The 19,595-nt window shown below is 40.9% G+C and overlaps 2 protein-coding genes across 4 annotated transcripts in view; both read right to left on the bottom strand.

The window, feature by feature from the left end:
- Positions 1-2,392: 2,392 nt before the first annotated feature.
- On the bottom strand, positions 2,393-8,978 carry LOC128470061 (uncharacterized). Its single transcript, XM_053451887.1, has 4 exons — positions 8,883-8,978; positions 6,858-7,180; positions 3,211-4,506; positions 2,393-2,519 (listed from the first exon to the last, which is right to left on the bottom strand). Exons 2-4 carry the CDS (start codon positions 7,171-7,173, stop codon positions 2,512-2,514), a joined length of 1,620 nt encoding a protein of 539 aa, XP_053307862.1. The 5' UTR covers positions 7,174-7,180; positions 8,883-8,978; the 3' UTR covers positions 2,393-2,511.
- Positions 8,979-9,971: 993 nt separating this feature from the next.
- Positions 9,972-19,595, bottom strand: part of LOC128470685 (sulfotransferase 2B1-like) — a 122,357-nt gene continuing 112,733 nt past the window's right edge. Inside the window, exons 2-8 of one of the 3 annotated variants that reach the window (XM_053452589.1) lie at positions 17,394-17,456; positions 12,833-12,965; positions 12,355-12,566; positions 10,986-11,112; positions 10,817-10,911; positions 10,479-10,659; positions 9,972-10,277 (exon numbers count right to left, since the gene is read on the bottom strand). In XM_053452589.1, coding sequence (XP_053308564.1) covers positions 10,162-10,277; positions 10,479-10,659; positions 10,817-10,911; positions 10,986-11,112; positions 12,355-12,566; positions 12,833-12,965 — 864 coding nt within the window. In that variant the 5' untranslated portion in view covers positions 17,394-17,456 and the 3' untranslated portion in view covers positions 9,972-10,161. Of the gene's footprint in view, positions 10,278-10,478; positions 10,660-10,816; positions 10,912-10,985; positions 11,113-12,354; positions 12,567-12,832; positions 12,966-13,169; positions 13,176-17,393; positions 17,457-19,595 lie in introns of those variants that run through there. The other 2 variants (XM_053452590.1, XM_053452591.1) reach the window with 2 other exon arrangements.

The following is a 19,595-nucleotide window of genomic DNA, read 5'->3' as shown; positions in this document are numbered from 1 at the left end:
ATCATCAAGTGGAGACAATATGGCACAACAGAGACATTACCGTATTTGCTCGATTATAAGACGACCCTGATTATAAGACGACCCCCCAAAATAAAAATATTAATTTAGGAAAAAAACAAAAAGCCTGAATATAAGACTACCCTATAGGAAAAAAAAGTTTTACCAGTAAATATTAATTCATGTAAACTAATTTTCATATTTAATAAAAGCTATGATTGAGAAAAATATATTTTTTATTTCCTTTTATTTGCCAACCTGCCCCCCCAGTTATGCACATCTGCCCCCAGACTTGCCACTCTGCCCCCAGAAATGCCTTATACCCCCCTATTTGCCACTCTGCCCCATGATGTGCCTTTTAACCCTCTATATGCCACTCTGCCTCCAGAAATGTCTTATACCCTCCTATATGCCACTGTGCCCCACGATATGCCTTTTAACCTCCTATATGCCCCTCTGCCCCATGATATGCCTTATACCCCTATATGCCACTCTGGCATATAGGGGGTTAAAAGGCATATCATGGGGCTGAGTGGCATATAGGGGGTTAAAATGCATTTCTGGAGATATATATATATATACTGCTAACAGCAGTCACACTCCTATCAAGCCAAGGCAGCCAGTACATGCTGGAACCTGGGGATGATAGAAGTGTGATTACAGCCTCCCTATGCCATGCTACCACCCCCACCCCCCTTACACATCCATGCTATCACACACACACTCATTCACAAACATTTAAATACTCATTCATTCCATTAATCACACATACACACAGACGCTCAAACCCTCCACCCCCCCCCCTTACCTGAACTGCAGATCTCCCACTTGCTGACTTCTGCAGGGGCCCGGCAACTGTGCGAGCAACTTCTCTGGCCCCGCTCCCAGAGGAAGGAGGGGGGAGGTAGATTATGTGAGGACTTTGCTAGCTTCCTGATCTCCTGCTGCTAATAGCACAGACGCTGCTCGCGACCAAAGCCCGGTAAGCAGCAAGGCCCCAGCAGAATGAGGTCTGATTAGAAGACGACCTCGATTATAAGACGAGGGGTATTTTTCAGAGCATTTGCTCTGGAAAAAACCTTGTCTTATAATCGAGCAAATACGGTACTAAGAACTGGGCGTTCCTCCAAAATTGATGAAAAGACGAGAAGAAAACTGGTCAGGGAGGCTTACAATGAATGGGCTGTGGGGTAGCGTGGCAAGATGGAAGCCTTTTTTAAAAAAGAAAAACATCCAAGCCCGGCTGAAGTTTGCAAAAACAAACATCAAGTTCCCCAAAAGCACGTGGGAAAACATTCAGTGAGAGTGGATTCCTTTATGTGGATTAGTAAATGTGTGAGAGTGATGGGTGTTATGCTGTAGCTTGTTCCATTGCCAATGTCTTGTTCATTATATATTTATGGGAGTTATGCTCTAATGTACATCATAACTCCCATCACTATATAATATGCCAGACATTATATAGGCCTACACCACCTCAATGTTTGGCTTAGTATATAGTGATAGGGGTTATGCTGCATTATTGTCAATGTCTGGCTCGATGTATAGTGATAGGGATTACGCTGTATCACCGTCAGTGTTTGCCTCAGTATATAGTGATAGGTGTTATGCTGTACCCCTGTATGTGTGTGTGTGGGGGGGTGCCACATACTCTAGGTACGCCCCTGGTCCTTGCAATCTGACATATTTGGAGCTCTTTTCCAAAGAAGAGTGGGCAAATATTGCCACGTCAAGATGTGCCATGCTAATAGACTCCTACCCAAAAAGAGTGATTGCTGTAATAAAATCAAAAGGTGATTCAACACAGTATTAGTTTAAGGGTGTGCACACTTATGCAACAAGGTTATTGTGAGGTTTTATTTTTGTTTTTTCCCACTCAAAGATTTCAGTTTGTTTTGCAATTGAATTGTTCACGTTATAGGTCACATTAAAGGTGTAAAAAGTTCTGACATGATTTATCTTTGTCTCACTCTTTATCATCACAAGAACCTGGCATTTTAACAGGGGTGTGTAGACTTTTTATATCCACTGTATGCATAAAGGATTCATTAGAATGTATTTGTTCAGGTTTCACACCACCTAGTTTTTTGCCTTTTAGTATTTCTCCTACTTAGATATTCACTGTCAGCCAGCTCCAGCAGTGACTAGCACAAGATTTCCAGAAGGTCTAATACCCCAGCAACATTTTCCACCCAACACATCTCCTGCTTGCCAGAGCACATACACACTATACTCACCACCAGCCACAACATGTGTGCAGAAAGCAGCCAATCAGTGACAAGAAAGCTGGACCATGGAGAAGGTGGTGTGGTGCAGCTTCTCCTGAAGATAAGTATTTTTACCATATGGGTTAAAGAATGCATATTGAAGTACTTACAAGGGTCTTTGCTGGGGCTGTATGGGAAGCTAGAATGTTCCTTTAACGTCTCCTTCCACTTTGTACTCTTCTTTATTTTTTATTTTGGAAATTAGCTACCCCCATTATCCACTTTTTTCTTATCTTCTCCTTTTTCCTTACTCTGCTATTGACATGCAATAAATTATAACACCATTTTTCTCAGATATCGTGCCACAGGTGGCTCTGTACATTCATACCTGGGGCCTAGCAAGAGACAGAACTAGATCTTTGGCTGTGACATAGACCTATATTCCCTCTTCCCCAAGGGCTAAGACTTTGTGTCCCTGATAGAAAAAAAACACCAGTGGCTGCTGCAGACACCCTTTCTTATAACAATCCACACATGCACTAAAACCAGGAATGATACCGCTTTACCCTGGTTCTTATACGGCCAACTTATACGGTTTCTTCTCCATTCTAAATATCTTTGGGCTCCATCTCCTATGACTTTTCATTTCTAAAGTTATATATCTCTATATTGCTAAGTGTGATCATTTATCAAGCATCCAACACAATTTACATTCTTGTTCTAATCTTTGATTTTGAAGCCATGTTCTTAAAACTTAAAATCACCATGGATAAAACTATTTTTAGGTCTGTTACTTAGCCTGTGTTTGACATTTTTGTATAGAAAAAAAATATGTGCCATGTAAATTGAGTTGCATAGGAGGAGATTATGGTGGAATACCAGCCATTTTTATATTTGCTTATTTCACTCCTTGCATTTAAATGTACAAAATCTCATGATGGCACAGTAGAATGTGAAGCCTGTTGTATGTTATATTTTTCAGGATGTGCAAAAATATGATACATACTGTTTGTGGTGGCGGAAATTGGAAATAATAACATTTGTACTCCTAGACCTCGAATTACGACCACATCCTTCATCTCCATCAAGAGCTGTTTCACTGTAGAAAAGCCATTGGAACAAATTGGCTCTCCAAACTTAAAAAGGTAGCATTTTTGCAAATTAAAAATCGATATTCCATTTGCATGAACTTGCAAAATATCCTTTATGTTTTCTTTTACTGCTGGATTTACCAGTCCATCCTGAGGTTCAGTTGTGCGACAGGCAGGATTGGTCCGGTTATGATGTGCCATTGGCAATGTTGGTTTTGTATTGCACACAAGGTTGGTTTCTTGTCTGGTGTTGCACGGGGTTCCTTTTTGTGGTTTTTGTATTCCTACACAGGCTTGTGCATATGATGCGTACTTGTGGAGGTTTGAGTTGCAAATTTGTGCTGCATTTAAACTATCTTGTATACTTTGAGGTTTTTGTTCAATGCCCTTAGAACGGTTCATTGATGCATGCTGCAAATTGCCTGCCATTTTTTCAGGCGTCTTTTCTACTGTGCTACGTTGTATTTGACTTGGTTTTGAGGGGAGTGTGTTGGTTTCAGGGATTGCTGGAGATTCAATTATTGTGGCTTGCCCACTTGTGGAGTTTGTTTTTGATCCTTGTCCCTGGCTTCTTGCAGATATGGTGACTTCTGCAGTCTTAACGCAATTCGTCAAAGAATTAAGCTTGCCATTGGAATTGTTGATTTGGCTCATAGTGATCGTTTTTTTAGTTTGTTTATTTTTATGTGCAAACTTCTTCAAAATGCACACCATACCTCCTTGTGAGCCACCTTTTAATTTAATATCTGGTATTTTCTCCAACATACTCCTCACATTTCCATAACCATGACTCTGGCTACAGGTTTCTAAATCCATTTTATATTCTTTTTTAAAGAGCTTTTTTAAAGTTGTACATTTTAGACCAGTTACATATTTCTCCAGAATCGCAGGAATGATTTTCATAACATTTGGAATATTTGTGACACTGCATGTGTTTCTTGATGGCATTATATCATTTTTATCACAGGATTTTATAGTCTGTAATTTAGATTTTTCAGAATTACTCTTCTTTTGATTTTCTGCAGAACATTTGTTTTCATTCACCTGATCAACAGCCTCGGTATGTGTTGTTCCTTTTTCGTCAAGAACTTCTAAAGGTTTTTTATGGCTACGCTTATCTCCAGTGGTTGGTGAAGAACACACAAGCTTATCTGCCACCGATACTGGTGGAGGAACTTTGTTGTTCTCTGTTTCGCTGGTCACAGGGAGAACTATGAAAATAAAAATAAAACCATAGGTTTTTATTGCTGATATTGCTGTGTATGTTAACCCCTTCAATCCCAAGGGTTTTTGGTACCTCAAAGCCCAGAGCAATTTTGCCATTTTTGGGGTATGTCGGTTTAGCGATGATTCTCTTTTCCTGTGAATAGTGTACCCATATAAACTATATATCGATTTTTCAAGGAGAGATAGAGCTTTCGTTTGATACCATAGTTGGATGATTAGCTGGAAATTTAGAATGAGAAATTTAGTAAAAACTAGCGAAGATTAGAAAATTAAACTATTTTTTTTTTACATTTTCCCTCTGAATCCTCACAAAATTAGGTAAAGTGATGGAAAATCTCCTCCAAGTTTATCAATTCAGGTGTCCTGATTTCAGAAATACCTAATTTATATAGATTTTCCAGACTTTCCCAGCACCAGGGAGCGTTCTATTAGGTGTACAATTTTGTATAATTTTTATGCCTATGGCTTAACGGGTTTGGGGGTTGTGAACGGGGGCAGGAGGGTTATACTGGCTAGATGTTATGCTAGGGCAATGGGAAGTAAGGTTTTTTAATAATTTTTTTATTATCTTTTTTTATATATTTTTTTTGATTTTAATTTTTTTACATTTTTTTTTATTTTTTATATATTATTTTTACACAGTAATGGTTAGAGGTCCTCCTAGGGACCTCCTGAACATGCCAGTGATGTCACAATGACATCACAGCCCACATTATAATTTTTTTTTTATTATTTATATTAATATTTTAATGATTTATTTAATATTATTTTTAAATGACTAACAGTTTTTTTTTTTTCTGCTTTTCTCTTACAGGACGGGAGGGGGAGTGAGAGAGATGGTCTCTCACTCCCCTCCCCGCGATCCCCCTGCACCGATCACACTGTGATCTCTATGCAGGTCCTCACAGACCTGCATAGAAATCGCAGCGTCTCTGTGCCTCATCGGAGGCCTCCGATGACCTTCCGGGTTACGTCAGCAGTGACGTAACCCGGAAGGGAATGCCCGATCGCGCGTTTGCAACTGCGCGATCGGGCACTTTCAACCGTAACAGCTTACCGGCTTTCATGCTGGAAGCTGTTACGGCAGATCGGGCAGCAGAAAGCCGGCAATGCCGGCTTCTGCTGCCAGGGGGGAGTCCAGGCTGTCAAACGACAGCCTGGTCTCCCGTGCAGCGGCAGGGATGTGTCCCTGACGCTGCACGAAAGGCTGGACGTACCGGGATGTCCATAGGGGTTTCTTTGTGGGCGTTTTTTGGACGTCCCGGTACGTCTATAGGGGAACTAAGGGGTTAAAAAAAATAAAATAAAAAAAATTGTCAAAAATGTATATACACATCCCAAATAAGCTGTATACTGTTAATGTACAATGTAGGTCAGTATGGTGCTAGACAAATATCATAAGCCATTATGCACAGTATTATAAAATTTACTTCTGATTGTTTTCAGTGATATCTTGTATGGATTTCTATGGATTGATACCTTTTTATGCGTAAAACATCCTAGGAAGCCACTAAATACTTTCTAAAACTTATACCTTGTCATCAGCACTATTATTGACCACAGGTGCACTTTAATGGGGATTATGTGAAAGAGCTACAAACCACTGCTTGCCACGTGTGTTTTCACACTGTATTGTTGTTGGGTTTTTTTTAGCCCAAAACAATGAAGTTTTAGTAAAATAAACTTTCAAAAATTGGCATTTCAATCAACACTGAGTAGGTTTTGGAATAAAACAGCAAGCTGTATAAATAGCAACTGAAAGTGGGAATCATGTGTAACACACGCTTTTGAGTAGAAATCTCAAATATATAAATATATATAAAATATATACATTTTATCTATAGAAAGGCTGTGGTTTGCTCCTGAAACATTTTCATGATTATTGGCAAAAGCTTAATTAATTACACCATCCCCATGAACATGTTTGCATCCTTGGGGTCATGACTCAGTCTTGGGTCACAAGATGTCCATCACTCGATTGTGGCAGGCCCCTCAGTCTACCCTCGCTATACAAAGCCTGATGTCACATTCTGGTACATCAGGAGAGCTGTTTGAGGGATCTGCTTACAGGTAAGTGAGGGAACTTGACTTGAGCTTTTCTTTCACAAAGTTCTGAGGGTGGTATACTTGGTTTTTAGAGTGGACAGTGGAGGTATACCTCTTACAATAGCATTAAACACTGTACGTTACTGGCTTCCTTGGAAGGGTTTACTCCTTGGACCAAATGTTAAGAGCCCTTCCTTATGAAAAGGGTCATGAGCATATGTGATATTACTGCGGTGGGTCACAGAAAAAAACGTTTAAAGAACACTTTAGCTAGCTTATCCTATCTTACCTGGTGTGTTTGCAGAAGAAAGGTTGGAAGACTTCTGAGATTTATTTTCCTGAGGGGTGCTGTTGCCACTGATGAATATGATCTTGTGTTCAGAAGGTGAGATACATTTTATCAAACACTCACTGGATGCGTCTATCACTTGAAATAAATCCTTTACATCATCCAGCAGAGTTTTTAAGGATTTATAGCCATAGTTAGAAAGTTTAAATTGATACCCATGAATCTGATGGAAAAGTCCAGCAAATTCCCCAGTAGAAACACCTTCGGGCTTTTCTAGTACAACAACAAGGATTTCAGATTTCAAAATGTGATCCATGTCTCACCTGCATATATGAAGAAAAAAATTATTTTATTTAAACATTATATTTTTTGAACCGAAAGTGCTCATTAAACATAGGGTATAGCGGCTGTAAATTAGTGACAAGTAAAATTGAAACTATTATTGAATAATTCACATCAAGATTGATTAACACAAAATTGAGCTTTTAAATGTTAATTTTATTTATAGAAGGTAAAGGGTTAATCAAAACCTGTATCACCTATTTGAAAGGTAACTGCCCCTCAAACTTGATAACCGATTGTGCTACCCTTGCAACAAATGCAATCCAACATTTGCGATAACTGGCCATGAGCCTTTTACATCACTGTGGAGGAATATACCGTATTGGTCCGATTATAATCGGGGTTTAGCGCAGGGACATGCAATTCCGGGTGTCGGGACTTTTTTTTTATTATTTATTTAGCCCTGCTGCGGGCAAGTAGCAGGATTAGGATCCAGACAAGCCAGCAATTCCGCCATGGCTTCTATAATGCAAGGCCGGCGTGGAAGTACCAGCCAGCAGCAGCGGAAGTTGTCTGAGTGCACCCAGGGCCGGCCTTAGGGGTGTGCGACCTGTGCGACCGCCCAGGGCGCCATGGTTGCAGGGGCGCCTGACCGGGACTTAGATTAAAGCATCGTTTTTTTTTTTTAAACTTTATTTAACATCATTGGACTATACCGGCGCTCAACATGAAATGCCGGCAGAGCGAGAAGACGGATGCCTCCCGCTCTTACCGCAGGACTCCGGCAACAAGGTAAGTGGGGGGGGGGTAGTTTGAAGGGGCAGAGGGGAGGGGTAGTCTGAGGGGGGGTAGTTTGAAGGGGCAGAGGGGAGGGGTAGTTTGAGGGGGGGGTAGTTTAAAGGGGCAGAGAGGGCGGGTGGTTTGAAGGGGCAGAGAGGGGGGGTAGTGAGGGGGGGCGCCAGAGGAGTAGTCCGCACAGGGCGCCACAACGCCTAAGGCCGGCTCTGAGTGCACCGCACAGCTGCTCACCGGCTGCCAGAGAAGAGGATCCTCCGCTGCACCGCAGAGGTTATCTATGCAACATTGTGCAGACGTCCACCACCATAACTAATGAATTAAGGGAGGGGGGCTTAAAATGGCTATTGGTTTTCTATATTTCTCTTTGTATATGACCTATGCTGACTAGCTGCATAATAGATACCAAAAATGTTAAAATACATGTATTCTGTTGATTAGGTAAATACTGTTTTACCATTCCACTATTGGTCTCGGTCTGTCTGATATATTCAAACTAACTACCCCTATAGAAAAAAACTAAACTTAAAAAAAAAGAATAGGGACCCTGATTGGTTACAACTTACGTAACCTTTAACGTATAAAGCTAAAAACACCTATAACACGCGTGAAATCATCTCCAACTAAAAACAGTCAGCTTAATAAAAACATAAAATATGCGCACTTGCTAAAGCGCCCACTATTCCCTATTTTAAAGTTCACTCCAAATGTAGCACTTTGTCGCTCAGTTACCCCAAGTTACCTGGATAAATACGTATCCAAATGAAAGCAAAACATCCAAAAATGAAGATTAACAGGATGTCCTTATTATGGAGCGAGTGTTATGTTTAGCATTCACTAAAACAAATAAAAGGAATAAGCAGCTGTACAACATGTAACATGTTTGCAAATAGAATAATTCAAACAAAAACACAACTGTAAAAAAGTGAAATATAAACTTATACCTACCATGTGTCTCACATCACAGCCCATGGAAACAAAGATCTAATTCTGAAGTAGAACTTTAGACTGGCAGACTGCTGCCAGCTTCTCTTCAGGGCGTAGAATAAAACGCTGTTTTGAGTTTCGATTTGCTGATCTGTCGTCATTTTCCCTTTCAGCCAATCAGAGACGTGCTGGTTTAGGGCACGCCGCTTCGTCATACAGCAGTGCGAGTTCCGGGAGTAAACGAAACCACTCCGTTCGGAAACTGTGTGTTTTCTAAGCCAGGAGAAGGCGGGGTCACGGAACGCTACTCCCAGATAACAGTACGAGCTGCACGAAGCAGTGTCTGTCTATTTATGTTTGTTAGTGTCTGTCTATGTTTGTTAGTGTCTCTCTGGATATGTAAGCTTGCCTGGGTACGCTAGTGCCTGCTTTAGTATGCATTTGTGTCTATGTGTCTGCCTGGGTATGTTAGTGTGTGTCTGCCTAGGTATGTTAGTGTGTGTCTGCCTAGGTATGTTAGTGTGTGTCTGCCTAGGTATGTTAGTGTGTGTCTGCCTGGGTATGTTAGTGTGTGTCTGCCTAGGTATGTTAGTGTGTGTCTGCCATGGTATGTTAGTGGGTGTCTGCCATGGTATGTTAGTGGGTGTCTGCCATGGTATGTTAGTGGGTGTCTGCCATGGTATGTTAGTGGGTGTCTGCCATGGTATGTTAGTGGGTGTCTGGGCATGATAGCTTTTAATCGAATTAAGTTGAACCTTACTAAAAACTGCCGAATCAGTTTTTGAATCTAGAAAATGAAAGACAGAACATATTTTATTTTTGTTATCTGATTTATTATTGTCCCATCAGATCAAAAAAAAAATGTATTGCATGTTTTTATATTAGAGTTTGTGCATAGTGCATTCTGCTTTTCATTGCTAGTAGACTGCAATGTACTTTTGAAACAAAGAAATATCAGGTTATATTACTAAAATAGAGCCATCCGCAAGCAAAATCTATAGTACTATTTTTCTAGTAAGCCTTGCAGTCATGTAATTTGTTACAATTACACATAATTATTAATTACATAATAATTACTAATAATAATTAGTTATTACACATGTAGTTTGCATGAAATAGTAAAATAAATGTGAATGTTTATATATATTTAATTTCTATAATACCAACTTTTAATATCACTGTAAATTCATTGTGCATTGATCATGAATGTATAAGCACGTAACGGCATGCCTCTATCTAGAAGAAAAGTTTTGACAAACTGAAACGGCTTAAAAAGTTTTTTTTAAAAGTATTATTTCAATCAGTTGTTATCCCAAGGAAATTTCACGCAAAGGTCTTGCATTTTCTCTTTGTAGACTTGATCAAAATACTCGCTCTGAGCCACAGTGAAATGGTTCTTCCAATCTCCAGTGACTCCTGTAAAGATACAAAAGCAATCATATGGCATTGTAAATGGAGCCAAGGAGCATACAATTGTGCTAGTTTGTTTCCAAAAAGTGGTTAGAAGATTTTTAACCCCTTAAGGACAACGAGCGGTCCCTAAACCCATTGAAAACAATGCATTTTGAGCCCGTACATGTACCGGCTTTGTCATTAAGGGGTTAAAGAAGCTCTCACCTTTTCTCAAAAATGGACTCTTTTCTTGATCCATGTATGTGCTAGATAACATAGTGAAATTAGCCATGTTGTTTTTCTTCATAGTATTGAATGTGACATTTTCGACAATGGAGTCGATAACCGCATCATCAAACGACTTTCCTAGGAATTTAGAGATCCTTATAACGCTGCCCCTCAAATCCTATAGCAACAAGAAGCAGTCTGATTATATGCATACGCCAGTGTAATGTAATTAGCAATATTCGTTAGCCAGGGCTAGCACAGAGACTGGCAAAAAAAAATAATAAAAAAAAATGTATGTGTTCATTGAAGAAATGCATGTGTATTATTTTATTTACCCTCTGAAGATCTTCATAGGTGTTAAAGAAGAAGTTATCTTTCCCTGTCATCTCCATCCATCCCCTAACATGGTCAAACCATGAACCATATGGCACTGTAAAATAGAAAAAAACTGTAAATAAAGAAAATAAATATTATATTCAATGCACTTTATTGAGGATTACTTACATTTGCCTGTTATAAACTGTTTAAAAAGGGCGTCAAAACTTTCTGGATCCTCGTAGAAAACACTCATTTTTGCAAAATAATAAAGTGAGACTAGAACATCTTTCGGGTTCCTGGCTGTATAGATAACCTAAAATATATTCACAATATGAATAAAATATTTCAGTACATGATCTACTAATAATAGAGGACATTGTACACGTGTTTTAAGATATACAGGCTGCATACTGATGGATTAACTAGTGATTTCTGCCCTGTGAGGGAGCACTGAAGCAGAAGTCTGTAGGAACTGACCAATTGCTCCTACAACGGGAATCAAGAAGCCAGAAAAGGTGAGGAGGACAGGTAAGAAATGGGGAGAAAGGCGAGAGAGGATAGTGAGAAAGAAGAGAGATAATGTGAAAGGGGAGAGAGGATAGTGAGAAAGAAGAGAGATAAGGCGAAGGGGGAAATAATGAGAAAGGCGAGAGATGGGGAGAAAGGGAAGAGATGACAATGTGAAGAGGGGGTAGTGAGATGGAAGAAATATAAGGAGAATGGGAGAGTTAATATGAGAGGCTATATGGGAGAAATGGGAGAGGATGAAAAGGAGAGAGATAATGAAAAAAGGGGGACATCATGAGAAAGGTGAATGTGTGTGTTTTGAAAGTTTGTATATCAGGGCAAGTGTGGGTGAGGGCAAGTAAATGTGTGACTGGGAGGGCAAGTGTAAGCCAGGATGTTTGTGGGTAAGGGCAAGCATGAATGTGTGTGTATGTATATTTGTGTGGATGGGGAGGCTTGTGTTTGTGTGTATTTTGACTATCCTTTCCACATTGCTATTTTTGGGCCTAAAGGGAATAGACGGATTCATTCACTGACACCCCCCTTACACATGCTCAGTCTAACACAGTAAATTGACTCCCTAGCAAGATTACCAAGGGACATTTGCATTTGCATATATGGATCAAGGAGTTCTTGAACAGAAGCAGATGGGAAGTGGATACTGAGATACTGAGATTCTGGAGACCAACAATGCAAACTTGCATAAGAGAGAGTCACAAAAGCCATTGCCAATGCTCCGATGTTACTTGCCAATGTGCACAGGAATGATAAATTAAAAAAATCTTTTTTTTGCCTTCAAGTATATCCTGTTGCATTGAATCTTCCGTAATGATGGCTTACCAAATTTTATACCTCCGCTGAACATTTTCCACCCTTTTATGTCTACGCTGTGCACACCTTCCAAGCCTTTAATGTTTTGAAGGTCTGACTGGCCAGCAGTTTAAGGTTACGTGTAATTTTAACTAGGACTTTCGTTATATTTCTGAAGGGCATTTGGATGGTGTTACAACATTTTTAATCTTTTGAGCTGTAGCAGTGGTTTTCTTACCTTAGCTTTTGAACCAAAGAATGATTTGCAAAAAAGGTGTTTTGCCAAATGGCTGGTGATAAGCCGTTGCTGGCTCTGGTTTTCCTGCAATTTTTCAGCCACATCTGGGGATTCTAACCAAGGTATCCTGTCCCAGTTGGGAACAGTATTGCACCATGTTGGGTCTCCATTGGTATGTATGATGCTTAAAATTTCTGTGACCCAGGTGGTACCTAGAAATCCATTTTGTATAATTACTACATGATTATACATACATTTAAAATAATGGAAATGTGTGAAACACTGTCATCCTTCATTGATATATCTTTCAAACCTACTAACTGAACACTCAAGATACTTTAAAATGGCCACTGAAATGCCTTTGACAGTAATTTCAATAAATTATTAACTGCACTGCCTGTCTTGGTAAAAGTAGACAGAACCAGAGGAATATTTCATGATTTCCGCATGTAAAATTGTAATAATCAAGTTTAGTTACCTGATTTAGGATAAGTAATATTGAATATATCGTCGTCCCGAATCAGGAATTCATTTTCCAGAAAGTTGAGGTCCTTCAGGGTAGTGGAGAGTTGTGGGAAAAGTGTTCCTTTGTACTTGATGTATTCAGACATCTCAACGAAAAGATTAAAAAGAAAAAAAATACATCTATATGTATATTAAAAAAAACATTCTGTTATCTTAAAATAACTATGTAATAATATAGTTAGGTGTTCAAATATAAAGAGGATTGTGCTCTCTTGCAGCAACCCAGCAGCCATATTTGTGGTTTGTAAGCTCTAAGAGTTCTCTCTGTGCCATTAGAATGATAAACATACCTGGGAACTTGTGTGCTTGTGTGGCGCTTCTCGCCATAATAAAGTTGGCAACAAATACATAAACATCATATAAATGAGAGGTTTTGGTTATATGAATTGGCCAAAGCATAATTAAGCTCACCCGCCACGTCAAGGCACACTCTCAATAGGGTGAGAACCTACTCTCACCTCCTACATAGTGGGCACACAAAGCAGTTTATACTGCTACCAAAACCTTATTAATGTGTTGGGGGAGGTTTTCATGTTTGAAATTGGTAACGCTCCAGCTTGTTCCGTGTAATGTCCAGAAAACCAAATAAACCTATGCATGTGAGGAATTTCTGTAATCTGAAGATGTGGCTGAACACGTTTGGATTTTTCTTGCCATAACATACCTTGAGCAAAATACCCTAAGCAACAGAGAGAGGAGAAAATTATTTATATGGCCAACCTTGGCAGTGATTGGTGGCCAAGGAGCTGCATAAAAATTACCCAAATGCTCTTGATGAGATATTCTGGGTTGTCTTCTTTACAGAAATATATACTTTTGTGGGTATTTTGTGGTTTCTTTGTTCAACATTAAAGTTGCAATCTCATCATACCAAATGTAAAAATCCATCAGTTTTTAAACCATAATGTACAACATGTGCCTTATAACCAGTGGTGGGATTCAGCCGGTTCGCGCGAACCGTTTCTTAATTACCCTATTATAGGCCGCACTTTCCCGTTGTGCAGCCTATAATTGGGTTTAAGATCCAGATCCCCCATGGCGCTGCAGGGGACTTGGATCCTCCTTTCCGTCACCAGCAGACATCTGTGCGATGCAGACAACCCCGCTGCTGCCGGCGGCTCCGCCCACCCTCCTCACTGAACGGAGCTGTCACTGCCCACGAAGGTCACTGATTCGCCAGCTAACTCAATTCTATTTTGGATCAATGGGGACGGCTTCTTAAAATGCCACCCCTGTCGATTCGAAATAGAAGTGAGTCAGCCGGCGCCGCTCAATAACTTTCGTGGGCGGCACCAGCGCTGCTCAATTACCTTTGTGGGCGGTGCCAGCCCTGTTCAGTGAGGAGGGTGGGTGGAGCCGCCGGCGGCAGCAGTAGGGGATGTCTCTGTGTGTGAGAGAGACTGCCTGAGTCTCTGTGTGTGAGAGAGACTGCCTGAGTCTCTGTGTGTGAGAGAGACTGCCTGAGTCTCTGTGTGTGTGTGAGAGAGAGACTGCCTGAGTCTCTGTGTGTGTGAGAGAGAGACTGCCTGAGTCTCTGTGTGAGAGAGAGAGACTGCCTGAGTCTCTGTGTGTGAGAGAGAGAGACTGCCTGAGTCTCTGTGTGAGAGAGAGAGACTGCCTGAGTCTCTGTGTGAGAGAGAGAGACTGCCTGAGTCTCTGTGTGAGAGAGACTGCCTGAGTCTCTGTGTGAGAGAGAGAGACTGCCTGAGTCTCTGTGTGCGTGTGTGAGAGAGACTGCCTGAGTCTCTGTGTGCATGTGTGAGAGAGAGAGCCTGCCTGAGTCTCTGTGTGTGAGAGAGACTGCCTGAGTCTCTGTGTGTGAGAGAGACTGCCTGAGTCTCTGTGTGTGAGAGAGACTGCCTGAGTCTCTGTGTGAGAGATAGACTGCCTGAGTCTCTGTGTGCGTGTGAGAGAGACTGCCGAGTCTATGTGTGCATGTGTGAGAGAGAGACTACCTGAGTCTGTGTGAGTGTGTGAGAGACCGCCTGAGTGCGTGTGTGAGAGACTGCCTGAGTCTGTGTGTGAGAGAGACTGCCTGAGTGTGTGTGAGAGACTGCCTGATTCTCTGTGTGAGAGAGACTGCCTGATTCTCTGTGTGAGAGAGACTGCCTGATTCTCTGTGTGAGAGAGACTGCCTGATTCTCTGTGTGAGAGAGACTGCCTGAGTCTGTGTGTGAGAGAGACTGCCTGAGTCTGTGTGTGAGAGAGACTGCCTGAGTCTGTGTGTGAGAGAGACTGCCTGAGTCTGTGTGTGAGAGAGACTGCCTGAGTCTGTGTGTGAGAGAGACTGCCTGAGTCTGTGTGTGAGAGAGACTGCCTGAGTCTGTGTGTGAGAGAGACTGCCTGAGTCTGTGTGTGTGAGAGAGACTGCCTGAGTCTGTGTGTTTTTATTTTTTAGTACAAAATCTCGGAAGTGGTACTAAAAAAATTGAATCCCACCACTGCTTATAACTGATGAAAACTGCTGTCTTGATTTCTGAAATCAAGACACCTGAATTGATAAATTTTGAGGGTATTTTCTATCAGTTTGACTAATTTTGAAGGCTTCAGAGGGTAAAATATTTTTTCCTATTTTATATAGTTTTTGGTAAATTTCATCTTTTTTGCTAATCATGTAACAATGGTATTAAAATAAAGCTCTGTCTCTTTCTTCACATGAAAGGAGAATAATGGCTGAATGGACATATGGCAAAATAGCTCTGGGACTGAGGGGGTTGATGTTATAAAAGATATAAACTATAAAGACATGATGCATGAATTTAACTAATATATAAAGGGCTCGATTCTACAATATCATAATATACAGTGAAGAATGCAATTAAGGAATATTTTGGTGAAAAAAGCTAATTCTCACATATAGCCACAAGATGGCAGCAGTACATGTAGAGCAAGGGTGTCCAACTTGCGGCCCTCCAGCTGCAGGACTACATAATGCTCTTTCAGCTAAGGGGCTGGCAGAGAAGTATGGGAGATGTAGTCCTGCAGCAGCTGGAGGGCCGCAGGTTGGACATCCTTGATGTAGAGGAATACCTATCACACACATATAATCATTGGATTATTTTGTATAGAGTACCACTGGGTAAACATTTTTAGGTCACAAGTGTCAATATTTTATGTACCAGCATAAATAGCATACAAAAAATTGGACATATTAATGGTAAAATATGTTGCAACAACATCTGCCATGCTACAGAGACAACTCTGTGTCAGAAATTTTAGGAAATCTTTTAAAGCTCTCTCCCTTAGCTATTCTGTTCCCCACCACCTAGTCACTATTAGTTGAACAAATATTGAAAATTGTGTTTACTGGTGTTTGAATTGTTCGGAAGCCGCCACTTTTTGTCTGCTGACATGATGGCGTACCCAACACATTGCATGTGTTGTGATGTCATAAGAGGTTATGTGGCATATATCCTCAGGCTTTAGACATATATGACATGGGAACAAGGTTAACCCAGGGTAGAACCACTTTTTTAACACTCATTTCCTTGCAGCCATTCCAATCTATCTGACTGGGAGTGCCAAATGTGTCCTGGAAATCTTGCTCGAGCCAGAGGTAGAGCTGGTTGGAGGTCATTGCCTTGTGTCGTTAATCAGGTAAATAATAGTTGGCTAGCTCAGAGAGGTAAAAGCAACAAATTACCCTAATCCCCTCTGAATGACCCTTTATTTTTCCTACTGCGCGTGCTGGCCCAGCACAACATTTTTGGGTTTCATAGCAGTCCCCTACCTGCACCTTCTTACTTATCTCAGGATCCCATAAAGTAAAGTAGGCCTGCCCTCAGATGACAACTCAGAATAAACTGAAGGCAGGAGATTTGAAGGAGACAAGCCAGGTAAGAACCAAAGGACAATATCATGGCCGAATTAGAATCCAGAAACCAGGCAGAACAAGCCGGGTCAACAGTGACAGAAGTCCGGAACGAAGAAGCTTTGTCAAAGGGCAAGCTGGGTCACAACTGGGTTAATCAGCATCAAGCAGGAGCAATAACATGGACTACGCCAACCAAGGTACTGAAAGAATGAAAGTTCTGAGCTAATATAGGCAGCCTGAAGTGAAAACGAGGTAACTGGGGTCATCAGAGGTCATCTATGCATGTCATATATGTGCGTCATTCATTCATGCACAAGTAGTAGGGATCACGTCACTGGTGCATCTGAAAGGCTGCGAGGTAGCGGGTTTGGAGCTGGTGCACTCTACCTCAGAAGATTCGTAGCGGGCAGAGGAGGTTTCTAGAGCAGGTCCCACTGCAGTTATCATCGGAGGGGGGCCGGACTGGCGTGGGACGATTATGCCAGTAAGTCCTGACACTAGGTCCTTTTGCTCATCTGATGATCTTCACCTGTCCTCTGCTCTGATTTCTACCTCTCAAGCACGCATACAAAGTTCAATAACGTATCTATATTTACACAAAAATATACATGTATTGGATATTAAATATTTTTTTTTCTTACATTGGACTTTACCATAAAGATATGTTGACGCTACAAACATTAAAGCTAAAATGGCATACTTAGGTAGAGTAAGGCTCAACGGGGTCCACAGCTGCTTTCCCTCGTTAAATTAGGACGCCAATCTAAAAGAAGAAAAATGGCAAGGTTTTGTGGTAGAAATTTGTAACAACATTACGAATTGCATAGTCAGAGTGTGTGTAAAGAAACCATACAGAGTACAACCAAAACATCATGTATACTATTAAGTTGTACAGAAGTAATGAGGTTTTGATTGATACATCATACTTAAATTATAATGTAATAACTTTAGAAATACCCCTACAATCTCAGATGCCGTATACAATCATGTATAACACACATAGCATACATAGTTTACAACAAATGTTGCAAGAAAATCTGAGATATAGGCGGTTATTTGGAACAGCTTAAAGTCTCACCCATTGTAGAAGTGCATTTAAATAGATTTTTCATTTCAAATAACTATTGTACCTTTAGCAGACCTGAATGGTACTGGCAACTGAGAAGGTTTTTCACATTTTTCACAATACCCTTTCTTTGCAAAAAGCTGCTTCATTTTAGAAATGGTTAAAAAAAATGTCTCCAGCTCCTGGTTTCCCAATGGTCATAATCTTTTACCTTGCATGTACTGTGACGTAAGGGCCAGCCATGTGATTGTATGTCACAGTACTTATGTTAAAGATTTGTAACGCGTTTTATAAAATTATATATATATATATAAAGAGAAAGTTTGTTTAGATAAAGCCCTGAATGCTCTAAACATAGTACATATCACTAAACTTTTTTTTAAAATATTCCTTTACTGTTTTATAAAATTAATATTAAGATATAGACACATTTTGCTCTACTAATAAATATGTCAAGAGTATTCCTTTAAGGAGACCTAATTCAGTAATTCATAAGAATCGTTAGTGTGGTATACGTTGGTGGTGTGGGTTATATTTAATGTTTCTTTTTGTTTATTGGTTCATTGTTATATTTAGTAATCAGCCAATTGGCAGGGTCTACTTTTTCGCTGCCTGAACCAAGGCTTTTTTTATACATGTGGTATATCAATCTGCTACCACTAGTGGTCACCCTCCGCCCTCTGGAGCACTCAGAACTCATTACTAGGATCAGGTGTGCCTTATTACCGGAGTTGAGCCCTAATCATTACATCCAGCTGCGCCTTGTTTCCGGGATTGAATCCTGGCTACTTCATCCAGCTCTGCCCTTCAGCCTGAGCCTTTGTATTGAAGTCTGTGGACCATTCTGCTGTGGCTCTGCACCTGTACCATTCCTGGTTACCTGCTTTGTGTCCTTATCAAGTGGGCTCCCTGCCTTTCGTGCCCTTCCAAGTGGGCTCCCTGCCTTTTGTGCCCTTCCAAGTGGGCTCCCTGCCTTTCGTGCCCTTCCAAGTGGGCTCCCTGCCTTTCTTGCCCTTCCAAGTGGGCTCCCTGCCTTTCGCGCCCTTCCAAGTGGGCTCCCTGCCTTTCGCGCCCTTCCAAGTGGGCTCCCTGCCTTTCGCGCCCTTCCAAGTGGGCTCCCTGCCTTTCGTGCCCTTCCAAGTGGGCTCCCTGCCTTTCGCGCCCTTCCAAGTGGGCTCCCTGCCTTTCGCGCCCTTCCAAGTGGGCTCCCTGCCTTTCGTGCCCTTCCAAGTGGTCTCCTGCCAAAAGACTTATTACCGGTATTTCTTTATCCTGCCATACGTCCGGTTTCTTTCTAACAGACTGTATAACCCTTATTTGCTTGTCCTGTCATAATAAAATACATTGCATTACCTAGATTTCTGCTTGTGGTGTCTTTGTTTGTATAATCATGCACCGTGGGTTGCAGACTGAACCCCATGTATCCCCTGCACATGGGCTCCTATCCGACCTGATTACTCGAGTCCTGACACCAATGTTATTTTTCTAAATTGAATACGAGAATCTAAATAGCCATTCATTTTCATATGTTTTTCTCAAGTGATAAGAGGAAGCAAAGATTATAGATAGAGCTGAGAGACAATTCTCAGGAATAACAAGAACAGTTGGAAAAGGTTTGAAAAATGTGCAAAAATGCAAAGCAAAGCAACTACAGAGCAACTACAGAGCAACTACAGAGATATATAGCAGACATACATTCAAACATGTATAGCGTTATAGTTGGCATACATAAAGTGGGAATAAGATAATTACAGAACAACTCTGTGGAAATGAAAACAAATGGGAAGACAAACATGGAGAAACGTAGAATGGAGGGATAGCTTCTTAAAAAAAGTG

The sequence above is a fragment of the Spea bombifrons genome, chromosome 12, assembly GCF_027358695.1.
Source record: "Spea bombifrons isolate aSpeBom1 chromosome 12, aSpeBom1.2.pri, whole genome shotgun sequence".
Lineage (NCBI taxonomy): Eukaryota > Metazoa > Chordata > Amphibia > Anura > Pelobatidae > Spea > Spea bombifrons.
Note: the sequence above shows the minus strand (reverse complement) of the source record. Positions and strands in the feature narration are given on the sequence as shown.